Source organism: Nannospalax galili, unplaced genomic scaffold, assembly GCF_000622305.1.
Source record: "Nannospalax galili isolate Female #2095 unplaced genomic scaffold, S.galili_v1.0 scaffold390, whole genome shotgun sequence".
In the NCBI taxonomy this organism is placed as follows: domain Eukaryota; kingdom Metazoa; phylum Chordata; class Mammalia; order Rodentia; family Spalacidae; genus Nannospalax; species Nannospalax galili.
In genome coordinates this window covers 1,854,693-1,875,429 of record NW_008330777.1, presented here as the reverse complement: position 1 = coordinate 1,875,429, position 20,737 = coordinate 1,854,693, and the positions used below count along the sequence as shown (strand labels likewise).

Here is a 20,737-nt window from a genome sequence, read left to right as displayed (position 1 = left end):
AAATAACAGGAAAGAGAAGAACAGGAGAAAACAAGCCTTAATAAGGGAGATATGGATAAAAATTGGGTTAATTTAAGGGAGGGGGGAGGGAAGGGTATACAGGAACCTAGGGTATAAAGGGAAAGAAGGAGCTCAAAAGAGGTAGGACCACAAGAGAAGGGTACTATTAAGGGAGAACAGGGGAAAATGGGGGCACCCTAAGAGGGAAAACCATGATGGTGGGGTGAGACAATGTGAGAGATAAACAATGCCTAGCTAGCTTTGAAAACCAGTGAGACCATATTACTCCTACTACCTACTGACAAATTATACATAGCAGATCAAGAAATATATGTCTAGGTAAGGTTTATCTTAGAACAACTGGTTTTTGCCTAAGATTTATCTACATGACACACAGTAATTAAAAATACCAGACTGATGGAACTAACCTGCTTGGGCGTTTAACAGACATACTTTGAGGTCTATAATAATTTGATCAGAGGGACATAAAGTATACTTTTTGCTCCTTGCCCTCCTAGGTCGACTAGTTCCAGGGGACTATGAGCATCTCTCAAAACATCCTATAATGGTGGTGGGTCACCTGTCCTCTTGATCAAGGGGGCCAAGAAGACCCCACCAGATGGACTTCACCAGTGTCCAGTCTATAAAGAGGAGGGTCAACAGAGAGGAATCATTCCTCCACGCTTCCAAGCGAAGCCAACCATGGTCGAGTAGGACCTTTGACTTATCTTCACATAGGTGGAACTGGTAAAAGAAAGGAGCCAGGGGCTCCTCCCAAGCCCATGTGATCCCTGAGGAACAGATCGTTAAATGACCTTAAGAGTAAAAATAAATTGGTTTATCTGGACCAACTGTGTGGCCTTAAACACCCAAAAGGAAAGTATAACCAAAGATTAAATGGGCCAACATAATTTCATAAGAGACCATATGTATAGCTAAAGGCTACATAGCAAGCAACAATGCCAGACAGGCGATACCTCCTTCTGAGATTGGTCTTTTAAAGAGGTCATTTAGCATTTAGAATACCTGTACGCTTTTTCTTTATGCTCTGAAAGATACTCAAAAGAATTCCAATTCAAATGTCTGTGAAATGGGCTAATTGCACTGTCCAAGTATCCTTTGAATCAAATGTGTTTCAGGTTTTCACAATCCAATTCTAATGACTTTTTAAAGGTGAGACTCTTGAGTACAGTGTCTCAGTACATGTTTGGTATGAATGGGGCATTGCCTCCATAACAGGAATCTTACATGGTTATTCACAATGGGACCAGCTAGCTCTGATAACTGGTAGTTCAACAACAGCTTCTAAGCCTTGAAGTGGTGAGCAGAATGCCTAAGGGAGAGTGAGAGGGCAGAAAAAGTAGTTTTATGTGTCCCTAACATTTTTCACTGGACTCAGTATAGAGTAAAGAACTGTGGGCAAAAAGGTAAATCATTTGATTATTAAAGGAAGCAATGACATTTACTTCATCTGTTTGCAGCTCAGCCTATTAATCTTTTTGTATTTGCTTTTAATTATTATCAAAAGCTAATAAGATAATGAGGGAAATACTTAAGAGATGAAAATATACTGATACTGTGATTAAGCTATAGCAAACTAACACCGAACAGGATGAGTTATTAGAGTGTGTACATAGAGTACAGACATGTATAATGAATCTGACCCATGAGATTTTGCTTGGAATCTTAGGAGAAATATGTTGGTCTTATTTTTTCTGTTTGGAACAGCAAAGCCTTCCCATACTTATAAATGGTTTCTCTCACGATTTAATGACAATAGTTTATGACTCTTTTGTTCTGCATATTGTTAGCAATTAGAGGTTAAGAGGTTCAGTATGATTATATGTTCAGGCTAGTTTTGCTTCACTTTCATCTCTTTCCCCTTATTAGACAGGCTCATGGACTTCTAAACTTCCACTGCATTTTAGAATCCTTTGTCTCATGGCTTATCAGTATTATGTACTTTACCCTAATATCAATTCAGATGTTACTCAATCTTCATCACTTAACATACAGTACTATATTAAATAGAATATCTGAATCAGAAATGGTGTCAAATGCCCTAGATTTCTGTAACTCCAGGAGACAGATACAGGTTAAGTGATCAGCCTGTGCTGCATAGCAAGACCCTAACTTAAAAACCAAGCTGATTGACTAAGGAATCAACCAACCAGCCAAATAAACAAACAAACAAGAGCATATTTTACAAGATTCAATCAGTCAGTTCTCAATTCTGAGCCAATTTAATAATGTACTTTTTCTGCTCCTCTACGCAAGCTAATGATTAAGACTATAGAAAACAAACTTATTCTTGAACTGATTATAAAGTAATGGTTTCAAGTATTAACTATTTAGCCTTAAGTTTCATAAAGAATCCTTAGCACAAAAAGAGTAAACTGCACACAATCCACATTTAAATTTTTGTGCTTCAAATCCTTTAAACATGGAAAAGAAAAGCTTTAAACACATATTTTCTGTAGTAAATTACCTGAATATATAATATACTTTAAAAACTTTTACAACTCAATAAATAGGGAATATACACCTCAATTACCAGTACCCAAAAGATTAAAACAGACATCTCAACAAATAGGTTATGTATCTATTAAAAATGCTGATGATGCACCCGGCATGCTGGCAAATGACTTTAGTCTCAGAAATCCGGAGACAGAAGCAGGTGGATCTCTGTAAGATTGAGGCTAGCCTAGTCTACAAAGTGAGTTCCAAGTTAGTTGAGGCTAGAAGAAAACTCTGCCTCAAAAACAACAACAAATTGCTGATGACATAGAAAACTGGGATTGCCATACATCATTGGTAGGAATGATGTGCTATAGCAATTTGGAAGACAGGAGATCTCATAAAATGTTAAACGCAAGATCTTACCCACTGTGTCTTGATTCCCTTGTATACAGAGAGTTTTATTCTCTCCCTGCACTCTGTCCCCCTTCTAGTCTTGGGCCTAAGTCTGTCACTGCTCTTCCCCCTCAGATCTCTGGACTAGCCTCCTAACCCAGACTAGTTTAATCCTTTAATAGTTTGTTAGACCCTCCACAGGCTGTCCCTACCCTCACACTGCCTTTGGCCTGCAGATCTGCCTGCCTCAGACCTGCTTACCACCCTGACAAGTGTACTGTACACCACTCATCAAAGAAGCTTCTCTTTGCAACAGATGGAAGCTATTACAGAGTTCCACAACTGGTCAGAGAATATATGTTTGTGAGATGCCTAACACTAAGTGACACATCTACGGTGGAACGTCTACACTTATGGATCATGAAACATAGTAGAACATGGGGTAGAGAGAATACTAATATATCCCTCAACTCTAACCAACAAAGCTTTCTCATACAACAGTGTGATGCACACAGAAGGCCAAAACTGTCTGTTTTAGAGAATAAGATACTGCAGAGTACATGTCCTTGGATAGGACTCCTATATTAAATCTCACCTACCCATGACTCAGAGACCACTGCAGAAGAGGGGCAGAAAGATTGTAAGAGCCAGGACTGGTACATGAACATAAGAAAACAGAGATTTTTAGGTCACTAGAAACTTGCTCATATGAACTTGCAACAATGTTGACAGCATGCACAAGACCCATGCTGTTTCAATCAGACAAAAACCCAGCATGGTAGTAGGTAAATGGGCAGTAGGTCCCAATCGTAGCTGAGGAACGATTGACAACTGATTGCTGCTAGGTGAGGGAGAACAGATCTTCTTTAAGGGAATGACTCTAGATAGGCTGAATAGACTCAAGTGGATGAACTTGCACCAAGGGACATCTGAATACAAATGCTTGCACAGAGACAACCTATATATGGCAGAATGCACGAAATCCAGTTTGGCAGGGGGAGCTATGAGGAGTGCAGATGGGGAAGAGATCTAAATTTGATAAAGATTTATTGCCCCAAAACTCAATAAAATATTTTTAAAAGTTAAGCACAAATTTATCATAAAACACAGATTTTAAATCTCTAGATATCAACCATGGAAAAATAAAACATGATATCCCATACAGATTTATATATGAATGTTCACAGCAGCATTATGCTCAATAGCTAAAGTAAGAAAAAAGTTAAATTGTCCACTAAATGGACAATAGATAACATACCATTCCATACAATATGCATTTAATGGTCTATCACTAAGGAATAAAGAATAGATTAATGAGATGCTACAGTCATAAACCTCAATAACATCTTGGTGAAAGAAACACCAGGCAAAAGACTATGTATTATATGAATCCATTCACACACCATATCCAGAAAAAGTAATTTTGTAGAAAGTACAAAGTTGGTTGGTTAGAACAAGGCATCACAGTGGAGAAGGTGGCAACAGACATGACCCTGTTGGGGGTGAGGGAGTGTTCTAAAATTATACTGTGGCAATGCTTGCACAGCTCTGTGAATTTACTAAAAATCACTGAAGTGTAAAATTAATAAAGGTAACTTTGTCAAAGAAATTCAATCTCAATGAGACTGATACTGTTTTAACTAGGGTGGCAATACCTCTCTGAGAAGTTTTTATCTTTAAAAATTTGCTAACACACAGTCTGCAAATTTTGACTGATGTCTCACTACTCTAGACAACACACGTTTTTACTGTCAGTAAAGATTAATTATAAATTATAAGTAATTATGAATTCCATGTATTTCCTATACCCCCATACTAATGTTGACAGGACTTTTTCTGTTTCAGAGGAAGAACTAACCCTCCTCTCAGCCAACTGTGCACTATTCAGACCTCCATAATAAAATTTCATAGACTTAGTGGCTTTGAAACAACATAAATTTATTTCTCAATTATGGTGAGTAGGAGGTCAGAAATCTAAAAGCCTGTAGATATGGTGTCTGTTGAAATCCTGCTTCCTGCTCGTACATAGCCATATTTTTTTGCTATGTTTATGTGGAAGGAGCTGAGTAGCTCTCCAGGAATCTGGTTTTTAAGGACAGTAAATACATTCACAAAGATTCAGCTCTCATGACTGAAAGTCTTCCCAAGGCTCCTCATCTAAATATCATCGAAAATTATGGTAAGATTTCAACAAGTAACATTCGGGATGGTGTGCAGATATTAAATGTATAAAATATCTATAATCTCTTTTTAGACCCTTTTAGTATCTTACATAAGAATTATCTCCTCATGGGCTGGAGAGGTTGCTCAGTGGTTAAGAGTATCGACTGCTCTTGGAGAGGATGGGCTTGATTTCCAGCACCCACATGGCAGCTAACAACTCTTACTCTAGTTCTATGGAATACGATGCCCTCTTCTGGCCTCTATGGGCAGTGCATGCACAGGAGCACTTAGAAGCACTCAAAACACTCATACACATAAAAATAAATAAATTATAAATAAATAAATAAGAAATAAGAAAGAGAGTGAAAGGGAGAGAGAAAGGGAGCAAGAAAGGGAGAAAAAGAAAAATTATCCCTTCAGTTTGTCTAGGAATTCATTATATATGCATGCTCAAATTCTTTCAGCCTGGTGATGATTAATTTTCACTTTTAACCTGATTGAATAAAGGAAGCACACCTCTTCATAGGCCTTTGAGGACCTTTCCAGGGAAAGTTATATCATGTGCTCTGACCTTATGAATTAATTAATCCCTTCATGGATTGATGTGATGGCATTACTCGGCTGTTGTAAAAGGCAGGAGATAGGGTCACTTTGGAGGAAGTATATAACTGAGAGCAGGGAGCAGGGTATGTATCCTTTGGGGCGTGTACCTGACTGCCCATTCCTTTGTCACTGCTATTCCTTTCCTTCTATAATGACCTGGCCTGTCATGCTTTCCCTGCCAAGATGGAATGAACCCTACAAAACTATGAGCCAAAATAAATCTTTCTTCTTGTAAGATGTTTATGTCAGGTACTTTGTTACAGTGATAAAAAGAAATAAACCATTCCTCAAACAAGGAGGAGTAACCCAGCAATCATCATCTTCAGCAGCCTTTGTGTTGTCCTAGTTCTGGTCTTTGTCCTCTCACTGCTGCTCATACCAGCTTCACTATCGCCTTCCTGTTCCTGCCTTCCTATTTCTCATGTTCTCACATTTTCCTACCCCACCATTTTCCTTCACCACTTCATTGCAACTGAATTTGACAAAGTTACTGATAAAAAACATTGCTGAACAGCCACTTCTCCATGGAGTCTGACATTTTGTCCATTCTGTCTTATCACCATTTCCTATTGGAGATTAACCTTAGTTGTTCTTCATCTTTATATTAGAGCCAAATTTGACTCTGAAGTAGCTCCCTCTTCCCTTACTCTTTACATGTGAAGGGTTCAATTCAGAGGCTAGATTGATTAAGAGTACTGGCTGCTTGAAGACCTGTATTTGATTCCCAGCATCCACATGGTGGCTAACAGCTGCCTGTAACTCCAGTTCCATGGGAGGGGATCTGTCACCCTCTTCTGACCATATTGGGCATTGCACAAGATGGGCACACCTACCTACATGCAGGCATTAATTATACACATTAAAATAAAAATAATACATTTTTTAAAGTATATTGATCCATCTCTCTAGCCCCTCTTCAATACTCTTATATTGATTTGAGAGTGTTCATTTTAAAATGTAATGATTTTAGCATGCTGTCTTGTTTTTACCTTACAAGCTGAATTAAAATCAGTAAAATCACTGCTCACTATCTACTTTCTGAATACTCTACCTTGACACACAACATCCCTTATTTCTTGTCATCACTTCCTGCATCCCCAGTGCAGGGGCAGAATCCCAATAATGGCTCCTTATGCTAAACTCTTCTGTGCTTTTTTGTTCCTCCATCCTTCTTCCTGATTTCTCTCAGGCCTTTTTAAAGGCCCTGCTTAAGTTACACTGGTTTTGGCAATTCTTTCTTTCCACACTAACATTTAATTTGTTAGTAAAGTTACAGAAAGTCTTCAACCAACCTTTAACGATAGCACATATTCTGTAATCTTGGGTTCAAAAAGACACAGAACCGGTATGGATTAAGACAGAAAGTAATGGAATTGAAATATCTTTAAGCAATTCAATATTTTATTTATTGTTTTTATTTTATTTTATGTGTATGAGTATTATGCCTGCATGTAGGTAAGTGTACCTGTGTCATGCAATGCCTGTGGAGGACAGAAGATGCTGTCGGTTCCCTGAAACCGGAGTTATGGACAGTTGTTAGCTGCCGTGTGGGTGCTAGGATTCGAACCCAGGTCTTCTGCAAGAACAGTCAATATTCTTAACTGCTGAGCCATCTCTCCAGCCCCAGTAATATAATATTCTAAACACACCATAGCTAGCTGCTGAAAGTCCTCTGCTTTTCTAGAGGGGTATTCATTTTCAACTTACTGTCAAGAAGTATTCAGGTTTCTTTACTGCCCATCTACATTCTAACTACAAGTTGCTCAAAAAGGAGCCAATATTTCATCATAAATAATTTAAATATTTTGCTATTCCAGCTGGCTATCTTTTTGTTATCACATGAGAGCAATTTACATACACAGCTTTAAAAATGTAGATATGTGAATAAGTCAAGAGCACCACCAAGGGTTTCTATTTTTTGCATTTAATTTTTCTTATCTCTGAACTATTGAAAACTTTATTTACTAATTTCCTAAACTATATTAACTGCTAATTTTTTTGTATTGTTTAGAAGAACTTGAACATGTTTAGATGAAAGACAAAAGACCCGAGTCTTGTACTATTAGCTGCATGACCTTAAATGAGTCTTAATATCTTTGGTTTTTCATTACTTATGTCAAATAAAGCATCAGGCTAAATCAGCATTTCTAAATTTTAATTAATTTTTTAAAATTTATTTTAATTTATATGTATGAGTGTATTGCCTGCATGTATATAAGTGCACACATGTGTGTGTAATGCCCATAGAGGCCAGAAGAGGCCATCAGATCTCCCTGGAACTGTAGTTATGGATGATTGGTAGCTGCCATGTCATTGCTAGGAATGGAACCCAGGTCCTCTGGAAGAGCAACCAGTGCTCTTCCATCCTGAGACATCACTCCATCCCCTAAATTAGCAGTTTGAACTTAATATAATTCTATGGAATTATAAGCATTGAAAAGGAAGATAGGAAGCTCACATGGAAAATATTGCACATATAACCACAGATGAGAGTAATGTAGTATGTACTTATAAATTCTAGATAGATTGTGTTTTCATTGTCATCTATGATGTCTGAAAATTTTTTAAACAATATAATAATTTTGATATGTTTAATCACTTAATAGCCACATTTCTGTATTTTCAAAGTTGATATGGCTATTTGTATAATTTATTTGACAGTTATTATTGAAATTCTACAGTATTGCAGGCATTGGGAACACAAAAATGAAAAATTAGCCTACATTCAATAATCTCACATTCTATGAGCAAAATAGACATGTAAATGTAACTGCTGGTAATGACTGTGTAACACAAAAATGACTAGTATGTTAAAGGAAGATAAGTTTTGAAAATTTGCTGACAAGGATGGTAAGAAAGAATCATTGACTTATATATGCAACATGATCTGGTATGCATGTGTGGGGGGGAGTGGGGGTGTGCGTGCGTGCATGCATGTGTGTGTTTGTGTGCATGCATGCATGTGTGCATGTTTAATGGAGTAAAATCCCCCACTGTCATCCTCATGTCTCTTACTGGGTAAGACTTTGGTGCTGGATGAAAAGGTTCGCAAAGAATGAGTTTTTATGTGATCTCAATTATAGTAATATCCTCCTTGTTGAGTAAAAGTGAATGAAATGGAATTTCCTTCTAGCTGTTCTTTCCTCTTACTTTTAATAGCCATCACAATTAAAACTGTATGAAACAACAGGTATTTCAACAGAAAGGTGTACATAGTTATAACACTTTAGATCAAATATTTTAAACGATAAACACCTTGACTCATTTTGTGAGCATAGTTTTAAATCTTTGTAAAAATTATTTTTATTTATTTTACTTTACATGTATGAGAGTTATGTCTGCATGTATGCAAGTGTATCCATGTCATGTAATGTCCCTGAAGGTCACAGAGTGCTCCAGATTCCCCAGAACTGGAGTTACAGATGGTTGTTAGCCACCATGTGGGTGTTGGGAATCGAGCCCAGGTTCTTTGCAAGAGCAGCCAGTGCTTTTAATCACTGAATAAGCTCTCCAGCCCCTCATTTCATGAACATAGTTTTAAAACACCTTCAGAATTGTGTATAATAAAACAGAATTCCCTAATTCTGTCAGTAAAAAGAACATCACTATGACCTTATTAATATGTAATGTCTACAAATGAACAATGTGATATTTTGACTTGCTAAACTACACAAACAATAAAAAATCTTTCATATAATCACCAAAAGTTGAATTTCATAGACAATTTATTTCAAGTATGAGACGTCATTATTTGATCAAATTTAAAGGTATTGTCATTGTTATATATTTACATTCCACATTCTCTTTGTCTTGATAAAATACAGCTATTAGCAAATATGTATAGAGGAGGGGGTCTAAATATGATCAAGATGTATTGCATGAAATGCACAAAAATTCAATTAAAAATTTAAAAAATAAAGCAAACAGGAACCTGAAACCTAGTTTTCATGTTTAAATACTTATGTTGTGGTAGACTTAGCATCTGTTTGGTCATTTCCAGATAGTGGTTCTTAAAGTGAAATGTCCATAATAATGACTTGAGAATTGGCTGAAAGTACACTCCAGAGTCAATGATTTTACAAGTCTTGGGTGGGTCTCAAAATTTGCATTTCTACCATGTTCTTAAGTGGTCCTATTGGTACAGACACCACACCTTGGGGTACACTTTTGGAAGTCCCAATTTATAAGGTACCTATTTGGATCTATTTGTTCTGAAATTTCATCATGCAGAACCTATCCTGGGGCCTTTAAAAACAAGAAAAGTACGGTTTTCCATTTGCCTTCAATCCCGTGTCAATTTTGTGTTGATTCCTAGGTTCTTCTATCACAGTATCATTACCATTAGAATTTTCCACTGTCAAGCAGCAATACACAGGCCATTAGGAGCAATATTTAGCCCATTCACTGGGAGTCTTCCCTCTAATCTCTCCTATTCTTCCCCAGGTCTTTCTCTTTTCTAATAATATCTTTGAAGTACCTGGGCTCTTTCCTCGTCCCACTTGCCAGCAGGTCCAACATGGTCCCTTCTGCTACCCTAAAAGAATACACACACTAAATGCATAGATCATTCCTGTTCATTTACAAGTCAGCCTTTGTTGGAGACTCAATATATGATGATTGTGACAAAATTCTTCACTGATGGCTACCTGTTACAAGAAAGAAGAAGCTAGGAAGAAGTATATCTGATTATTATGGAAGTACTTCTTGGAGAATATAATGAGCTGAGACTGCAGAAAACAAGGCAAACAATGTAGCAAAATGCACTTTAAATACAGAAGCTCTGAGATGGAAATTAGTTTAGACTGTTCTAAGAACAAAAAGAAGCCAGGGGTTAGGGATGAAGTTAGTGCAATAGACAGTGACCAAATAAATATATGTGAAGAAGAGTTCAGAGTGGAACAAGGAGAGAACTTTTTCCCATTTGTAGCTACATATCACACACACACACACATACACATACACATACACTCTCACACATAGACACACAACTCACACCTCTCTCTCTTACACACTCACACACACACACACACACACACACACACACACATGCTCACACAGTTCACAGACTGGGAACCTCCGTATACACACAATGAAAGCTAACATTGTCCCACTGTTCACCATGAATTAAGGTATTGATGGTATATGAGTAAGAAGAAACTGAAAGCTAGTATCCGAATTCACTAGCTAGACTTTGGATATAGCTGTACAAAGCACACTGAATTGCCCACACTCTTATTTCAGAACGTGTATCCTATAGGTCTTAGCAAGATGTCTTCCTTATAAATGCTGAATTAAAGAACTTCCTATGCATTGCTATGTCATTATGAAAATGTACAATGCTTTCTTGCTCAATAAATTAAAAATTTAGAGTGAAAATGGAGCAAAGTCAGGTTAGAAATATGTTTCACCTTAGTCAATAAAGACCATGTTCTCAAATAATCAGATGCAAAAATATCAGATGCTTCTGATAAAATCAGCAGAATTTTCAGCAAAATAATTTCCAGCAAAATAATGGTGTATGACACACACACACACACACACACACACACACACACACACACATACACCTTTAAGCAATTGGAGAAAACAGAACCAGCTATTTGCCTAAAGCAAGAGCTAAGTTTTCAACACCATCCTCAAGAGAAGCATCGAGCTCATGATAATTGACCATTTGAAAAACATTTTTGTTCTCATACCATTGGCCTCTAGGTAAATCTAAATGCATCTGAATTGTTAAAAGTATTAACAGGGTTTACTTTTTCAAATAAGGAAAATAAGTCTACGCTTTTATGTTTACTCTATAGATATTGAAATTTTAAGTGTTTTCTATCAACAAAATACTTTTCAAGCATCCGCAATATATTTTTATGTTCTTGCAAATGAAATCACTTTGGTTTTTAAACATTGCAAAATAATCGTGGCTTACTTTGCAAAACTCTATGGCCTTATTTATAAGATGTTGTTATATACCCATCACCACTGTGTATGCTGATGAAATTACCTGTCTGCATCCACTGTCACATCATGAACTCCTCTCTGTATAACATCTCTGGAAGCTGCTGTGTCTGGTAGTCGGTTCAGACTTCTAGTATACAGGTTAAGCCCCCCATCCGTCATATATCTGAAATGACAACACATTAACATAAAATTAAATGACATTATTTCCTTATTTATATGACTTAATAAATGCATTGTATTCTGAATTTTCAATAACAATTCAAAATTATTACTTCTCTTTAAAAAAATTTTTATTATTTTTATGTGTATGTGTGTACTGCCTGTGTGTATGTAAATGCACTCATGTCATGCAATGCCTGTGGAGGATAGAGAGGCTGTCTGATCCCTGGAACTGGAGATAGGGACAGTTGTTAGCTGCCATGTGTATGCTGGGATTCGAACCTGGGTCTTCTGCAAAGAACAGCCAGCATTCTTAACTTCTGAGCCATCTCTCTAGGCCCTATTATTACTTTTCTATATGAATAGTCTTATCAGAAAGAATTTATTTTACACTATAGTAAAAAATCAATATTCTTTCCTATAACAGGTAAACAGTCTATCATAAGCTATTTTTCTCTTCTATTACCAATATTTTGAACAGGTTGGGGATCATAACTTATACAAGTAAAAGTGAGGTGACTTCATTTTTCAATGCCATTTTTGCATACTTGAATGTCATAGGATTAATAAAACATTACTAAACTAAATGTGTTGGACAAGTAAGGTGTATGAGTTACTTTTCCGTTGCTGTGATAAAACACCATGACCAAGGGAATTTCACCAGGATCATGGGGTGTTGCTTTGACAAACCAGACCATATATGTCTCGGATGTTTGGGGAGCTTTCGTCTAGAAAATTGCTTGGAGCTCAGTGAGCTGTTCTATAGGAACTTGGAAATAATACTAAAAGAGGTGTGATAGAGGCCTGGCTTGTGAAGCTTCAAAAGGAAGAAAAGACTCTATTAGGGCTGTTTGTGTCGAATTAAGAATTTTTGGACGTGAAACCTTTTGTGCTTTTCTGGGATAATTGATGCTGGTTACTTGGGGCTGAAAATCAACTGTCAGTAATGAGAGACTGGCATCGTTGAGGTAAAATCTTCTGGGAAGTATTTCCTCAGAGTCAGCACACAGAAGCTGTGGTCCAGAGAGGGTCCAAGTCTCCATTTCAAGCTGGAAGTGGGACTTGGAAATGTGTAAGAGCTTCCTATATTGTTCTGGTGTTGAAGGAGTGAAGGAGTCATGGAGACGAACTGTGGCTTTGCACCCTGAGAATCCAGGAATAACTCCATTAGTAAAGGTACAGTCTCAGTTTCAGTAGGCTTCCCAGCATATTGGAGATGCCAGGACCAGGGGAATACCACCAAGGGCAGTGGCAGGTATGGCGAAGAGCTTTCCTGAGCCTATAAGGCAAGGTGTGTGTGCAGTGTGAATGGCAGAGATAGACAATTGGTGCTGCCCAAGTCCTTTGGAGCCTAGAAGATCATGAGTGACTCCCCGATGTCCAGTCTCGAGCTACTTTGCTGGACTTTGGTTTTGCTTAAGTGTGCCTGATTCTTCCTTTTGAAATAAGACAGTGCTTGTTTTGCATTTTATAGGAACTCAGTTAAAAGACTTGAAAAGCGACTGAGCTTTTAAAGTGTTTGGATTTTTTTAAGGACTGTGGAATTTTTAAAGTTTTATTGCTTTATATTGTGATATTAAGAATAACATCATATCCTGGGGTCAAAAAATGGAAAAGATGTGTGTTAATAGCAGTGTGTTTGTGTGTCTAATTGACAACGGGTCAAATGTGCTGGATAGCTTCTTTTTTTTTTTTTTAATTCAGGGCTTAGGACTGAACCCAGGGCTATCCCCAACCCTTGTGCTGGATAGCTTTAATTGTCAGTTTGATACACTGGTTAGCAGGAACCTCAAAAAATGAATTTTCTTCATTGGATTTTCCTGTAGTCATGTCTGTAGAGCATTTTCTTGATGGTTAAGTGATGTGGGAGCACCCAGTCAACTGTGGGCAGTGCCACAACTGGACAGTTGGTCCTGTATTCTATAAAAAAGCAGGCTGAGTACAGGTCAGGGGAGCAAGCCAGTAAGCAGCTATTCTCCATAGTCTGTGGTCCAGGTTACTGCCTGAGTTCCTGCCTTGATTCTTGATGATGGATGGTGCTTACAAGCCAAATAAACCCTTTCCTCCCCAAGTTGGTTATGGTTAGTGTTTTTAATCACAGCAATCGAAAGCAGACTAGAATATAAAGGTTATGCCACAATTGGTCAATGTCATAAAAATAGTAATAAAAATATATCAAACGTTCTATATGTTGCCAGGATTTATTCTGTCATTTACATGTAACAAAAGTATCCTGATTTTAGAGACGAAGAAAAAAATACCTGCTACAAAGTTAAAAACTTATATAGCATTACTCAACCAGCCATGGAAATGATGATAAATTAATCTAAAAGTCAGCTCCAGAAACCAGGGCATAATCTTAGCTAACACAAAATGTTTTCTGAGCTCAAGGGCTACACTGTTGTCTCCATTTTCTGTCTTTGAGATTTCCTTGTCACTATCCAAACATTATTATACAGAGGGTTAATAAATTCTGATAGTTGTGGTGGAGATCACCACAGAAACCCACAATGGGCCAACATGAAGAGAATAAGAGTCTGTGAAGTGCTCTGTCCTAAATGAGACATCTATAATCACAGGCCTCTTCCAATGGTTCAGGGTGTGTTTCAGAAGAGGAGGGGGAAAGATTATGTTTGATTTTTCAAATAGGATCTCATTAAGGACCGGAGGCAGGTTCTGAACTCATGACCCTCCTGCTTGCTGCCACGCATGACAAACTGAGATTGATCCCAGAATCCACATAGTGGAAGGAGAGAACTGAATCCAGTGACAGGAACCCCATAGAAAACACACACACACACACACACACACACACACACACACACACCATAATACATAATAACTAAATAAATAAATGTAAAACTTGTAATGCTAAAACTATTAGAGTACGTAAATAGATAAAACACACTAAATCACAGGAATAGGCAAGAACTTTCTTAACAAGACTCTAATAGTACAGGAAATAACCCCAAGAATTGACAAATGGGATTGTATGATGTTACAAAGCTTCTGCTACAGCCAAGCAAACCATCAGCAAAGTGAACAGACAGCCTAGAAAATAGAATAACTTTGCCAGCTATGCTTCAGACACAGGTTTGGCATCGAGAATATATAAGGAACTGCACAAATTAAAGAATCAAACTCCATATGTGCTTCTGGTCATTTCCTTTCAGACATGTGATGGTCTCTTCTCAGAGCTTTCTGTTTCCTACTGCTCTTGTAGAGATGCAGGTTCTGTGATGCTCCTTGGATTCGTGGTTACTTTATTCTAACGACTTAGGCTCAAGTTAAGATACCATCCTGTCATCAGGCTCTTTTTTTTTTTTTTTGTAAATAATTAATGATCACTTAATTTTTCTTTCTCTTTTATTTTTTTGAATTTTCCCTTGGTTACTCTGCTTAAAGTTAGTTCTTGGGAAGATCCAAAGATGATGCTTCCACCATATTTTCCACCATATGCTTCTATCAGACCTGCCTTCTTCCTAGAACTCCGTTTCTATATCAACATTGCTTGTCAGCTGCTGTATGTCATAATTAGCTATTTTTAAACTACATGCACATAGAGAATTAAAAATGATCCTCAAAGGAATATACTCAAAATATAGTTGAGTATCTTTCTTTAGAAAAGTGAGAACATGAAGAAACACCCCTAGATCAAATGCATTACCTAAGAAAAATATGTTCATAATGAATGACTGTTTTGATCCATTTTTATGACTTTATTAAAAAAGATTCACAGGACAGAAACCTGTGAATGCAAACAGAGAATCTTGTAGCATCAGGATGCCATGAAGGTTAAGAGAACAGCCTGGAGCCAGATGGGAGGGTTTAAGTAGGGTGCTGCCACTTAATAGCCATGTGGGCTCTGAAAGAATTTTAACTATCTATGACTTAACTGCCTCAGCTGTAAAATAATTATAAGATATGTTTACTTCTACCTATGGTGAGACAGTGGTGAAAAATATTACAGATGAGGATATATGTGCATGTGAATACACATATGTGTGTATATACATGTGTATGTGTATGTCTGAATACATATATGAGCCTATCACGTAATAAACACTATGAAAATGTTCACTACTTGACAGCTATTTATTTCCATGAAAATCTCTGTATTAGCACAAAATGGCATTTAACTTGAGTATGAAATTGAGGAAAAACCAATATTGGGAATCTGTGGTTCAAAAGGTAGACACTGTTAGCCCAGCTCATTATAGTGCATATTCAGTCATTCCAAGTTTAGAGAAGGAGAATGGAGGGAAAAGGAAAAGCAGGATTAAAGGATATTCTAATCCTTATTTTCAAATATCATCCTTCAGAATTCTTAGATTTTTTTATGGTTGAGAAAATGACTCAAGTAGAATTTTAATATTAGGGTTACTAATAACTTCAATTTCCACCCAATTAAGATGTGGGACTTTTCTGTTTATTTTCCAGAGTGTTTCTTATCTTCTTCATAAACACAGACTTTTTCAGACTTATTATAAGAGGCCTTCCTCTGACTAATTCTTAATTACTGACAGATTCACATTCCCAAGTGTGTAAAGTAATTTCAAAAAGAAAAGTCACAGATAAGCTTCTTCACGGTTCAAGAAATTTTGAATCCTCAGAATATCAACTAAATAATTTTCTAATCTCTATCTAGAGTGCAACTTCATTCTCACTTGACATCATGATATTCCTTGTGTTGTCCTAAGGAAAAATACTAAATTAAACATCTTCATTATTGTGTCTATGGAGCCTTTTGTTTCTTTAATCAGCAGGAAAAAAACTTGAAAAATTGTAACAAGAAAGATAATTTATGGTTCCTATTTTACTGAGTTCTAACACAGTCATATCCATGTCTTTTTCTCTCACTCACAGAAAGTTGTATCAAATTACAGTTTTCCTGGATATCTCTTGCCCTCTAGTTTACCCATGTTTAAACTCTACGTTGAGATTTAGGGACATGCCCTACAGATGCCAACGACGGCAACTAAATAATGTAATGAGCAAGGCCAGAACATCCTAGGGCTCTTAAATACAATGTCCTCTAATCAGCTTTGAGTGGAAACTAGCCACATCCCTTGCACAGCTAGTCATCTTCCACCTGGAGAGCAGAACTCTGTCCTCCTTTAAATGTCAGTCTCATCTCTACTAAGAAAAGAGAAAATTTCAATCCCATCTCCTATACCATAGGGAAAAACAAAATACTGTATCTCTCCCAGTAAAATTTTGATACAGGACTTTCATACATAAAACATGTAGACCACTGATGCACATATAAATAGAATTCTTTAGAAAGTCTTGTATAGAATGAAAATGAAGGAGACCGGAAGTCTGAACCAGGCTTCCAACAAACAAACAAATGAAACTCAAGAAGGACAAAGGGTGTCAAATCATTGTTTCCCTCCATAGTAAATTAAAAACAAACAAGCCAGCCAGTTTCCTTCTCTTCCTAGATACACGGATGGACTATATTTTCTTGCATCTAGAAGGTACCCAAGGCCATGAAGTTATTGTGGACAAATAATTAATTTCCAGTCAACTGGAAAACATTCAGGACCGATAAAATATACGCCATATTTTTTTCATCTATTTTGCCATTTGCCTGATGAATAGCAATGGTCAGGATGTTATTGGAAACCTGATTAGACAAGACAGAATTGCTAACCTCACTCTCTGAAAGACTCAGTGGTATACATTCCCAATGTGAAGATCAAAACCATGAGGGACAGGGTTGGCAAGATGGCTTTCTGGGTAAAGGCGCCTGATGTCAAGCCTGAAGACCTGAATTTAATTCCTGGGACTCACATGGTAGAAGAAGAGACCCTAAATCCCATGAGGTCCTCTTGGACCTATGCACGTGCACTGTGGCATGGAAGCACACCAACACATATACATATGCACACACACAAAATAAATAGATAAACACACAATGAAAGAAATCATCAGGGAGTTCACATGGAGAGATGAGTTTCTTTTTGTTGTGAGACTGAGATTTTGAGATTTCTCTGCTACATAAATGTGTTAATTAATATAATTATCAGCTTGTAAAGTATAGGATGTTCCTGACTATTGGTATGGCTGTAATATCCAACATTATATGTAGAACTCAGTTGTTTAATATAAACATTGCCTTTTGAATAGTTACTTATGTTGAGACTGAGGTGATGACTCCAAGTTAAGAGTGCCTACTGTTCTTGCAAAGGACCCAGGTTAGGTTCTCAGCACCAACATGGCAGCTCATAACTGTAAGTCTAGCTCAAGGGGATATTCCACTTTCTTCTGGCATCCATGGGTACTACACACACAAATTAGTTTATGGTCTTTTTCCTTTGTGCATTCTTTCCCTCTAGGCTTCAAACCCACAATTCCCATTATTCTTTACTGATATCAGATACATGCAAGCTCTCTACCCCAGAGATTCTTTTGCATTTTCTACACACAACCTTTGCACTCCGCTGTTTTCAATCTGAACTTAAGACTCTGCATTCACCAATCACTCTCTCAACAGAATCAGCTCACTCCCATCCACTTTTCTCTAATGGTATACTTTTCTGTCTTCTTGCTTTCCACCTAGGTACACAGATTCTCTTAAGTTCTTTGCATCTCATATACAGTTATGAATAATTCATCATTTCTCTATTTTTTAATGCTTCCTCATCACTTGTTTTCTTGCTTTTATTGCTACCAATGACACTCCCACATTTTTGATCACATGACCTTGAACCTGCACTTTTCCAATAGTTTTGAAATCCAGCCTCTGAAGATCTCTTGTTAATTCACTTGCATGGTTTTCCTAAACTAGTATTTCAAAAATCATCAACATCTTCATTTCCTGTTTTATGAATATTTCATAATCTCTATGTAGTAGCTTCACTGCCTATAGTATACAGTTCAACTTCTTTGCTTAATGACTTCAAGACCTGCCATAATCGTCCCTATTACCTTCCGTAACTCTAAGTTAAGAGAAAGGCATCAAATGTTGTCTAAGCTAATGTCCCACTGGTTCTGAAAATTATACTTTGGAAGGTTTAATGATGGGTTCTACTTTCCACAGTCATTTCTCAAATGTTTAAATTTTTCTTTTTAAAGAATTACTGTCATCTATAGCTATTTAGCTTTCTTTCAGCCCTTTCTTCTACATCATATCTGAGTTTAGCATTGTCTCCTGACTCTGAACACTAAGGTATATGGACTGTTTGAAATCACCTACATGTTGTCCTGTGGATGTTCTCTGTTTTCTAATCAAGACTACTCTTCAAATATGCTGCCATTCCTCCAGATAAGCATTTCACTGGATGCTTATGGTTAGAAGCTGAATGTCCCTCAAGGCTCATATTTTAAATGCTTCTTCTCCAGTAGTTTGGAGGGAGGCTATGGAACTGTCGGTGGGTGATGCCTATTTGACAGAAGTGGGCCAATAAGGAAAGCCTTTTAAGGTCATAGTGCCCTGATTTCTGGAAGCTCTTTGCTTCCCCTCCCACAGTAATAAAGGAAATTCTAAGCTGGGTGTATTAGTACATATCTGTAATCTTAGCATTCAGGAAACAGAGGTAACAGGATTGCCATGAGTTCAAGATCAGTACCAGGTAATCCAGTGCTTTGTAGCAATACCTCTTTAAAAAATAACTAAAAGAGGGAGAGAGGAGAGAAGAAAGGAGGAAAAAAAGAAGATGAGCAAGACAGAGAGTGAGTGAGCACTGTGACATGCAGTGCCATTCATGAACTATGACACACCTTCCCCACCATTCTGAATTGAAAAATCTCTGAAAACTTTAGTCAAAATAAATTTTTTCTCCCACAAGTTATTTCTTTCAGATATTTTATTACAGTAATGTAAAAATAACTAATACAAATGGAGATAAATGAAGTTGGTCCCCATCATTCACGGTACTTGTGAACTTTCCTACTTGGCTAAGATCCACCCACAAACACCAAATCAATACATGTAGAGGTTTTACAGTCACCCACAGGCATAGGCAGAAAGGTGGAACAATAGGTCTCACAGACTAAAGCCGAACTGTGGGATGGTGTCAGCTCATCCCTTCCTGGATGGTGTATGCAAGTGTCCTAGTCCTGGTTTGTTTGGTGGTATGCTTTTCATATTTTGTCCTTTCTGTTGGAGATTTTTCTAGTAAAAAAGTCCCAGGTTTGGTGCTTAAGTGCTACCTTGTGTTCTGTGCAAGAAGGCTGGGATGTATCCCACAGAGAAGTGTACTGGATAAACTTTCTTCAGGTAGGAGCTACACTATAGTTGTTTGTTATTTGGATATTAATGAATTAAAGGTATGTATCAAATACGGTATCTTTAAACAGTAACACACATAAAATAAGGCTTTAAATTTTTCAGTTAACAAAAATATGACTGGAAACTTGCTGGAGTCCTTCAATCTTATTTTCCCTCAAACAATGGTTCAATATTCACTGTCAGTGTCAGTGGTAAATTTATAGAACACACTAGATATGAATTAATGAGCTTGGCTGTATATATAACATGTACACACATATAGATGTCTGTGTATGTTTATTTATATAGTTAAATATTAACTGATGTATTGAAAGAGTAAGTATGAAACTGAACACAAGCCCTATTTAAAGCAGAAGAAAGGGTCTAAAGGAGAGTGAAAAGGACTGTGCTGTAGATATTTTTATTTGGGCATCATATGTAACAGGCTCTGCTAAATGTATAGAAAACTAAAAATGGCCAATAAACTGATAAATTCATGTAGGAGTCACAACTTTATCCTGATTTCAGATAAGAAAAGGGAATTGGGCAATTTAAGTTTCTAAGAGATCAAATGGTAGAAAGATTTAAAGTAACATTTTGGTGACAAACTACAGCCTATCCTAATTAATCACAACCATCACTTTGATTCTAAGTTGTTTGAAACTCTGGTAGTGTGGATACCTCCCAGATAATGTGCTAGTAGATATAAGACTATCAGAGAAGAGATATCTAGCTATCTATAAATGTCATCAAAGGTGATATGTATGTGGTGTCTGTGTATGTGTA

General features: G+C 37.1%; 1 protein-coding gene across 8 annotated transcripts in view; it reads right to left on the bottom strand.

Annotated features, from left to right (window-relative positions):
* Nucleotides 1–20,737, bottom strand: part of Nav3 (neuron navigator 3) — an 838,810-nt gene that overhangs the window by 149,194 nt on the left and 668,879 nt on the right. For all 8 annotated transcript variants that reach the window (XM_008852044.2, XM_029555554.1, XM_029555556.1 and 5 more), the window contains one exon: nt 11,621–11,740. In XM_008852044.2, coding sequence (XP_008850266.1) covers nt 11,621–11,740 — 120 coding nt within the window. The remainder of the gene's footprint in view (nt 1–11,620; nt 11,741–20,737) is intronic.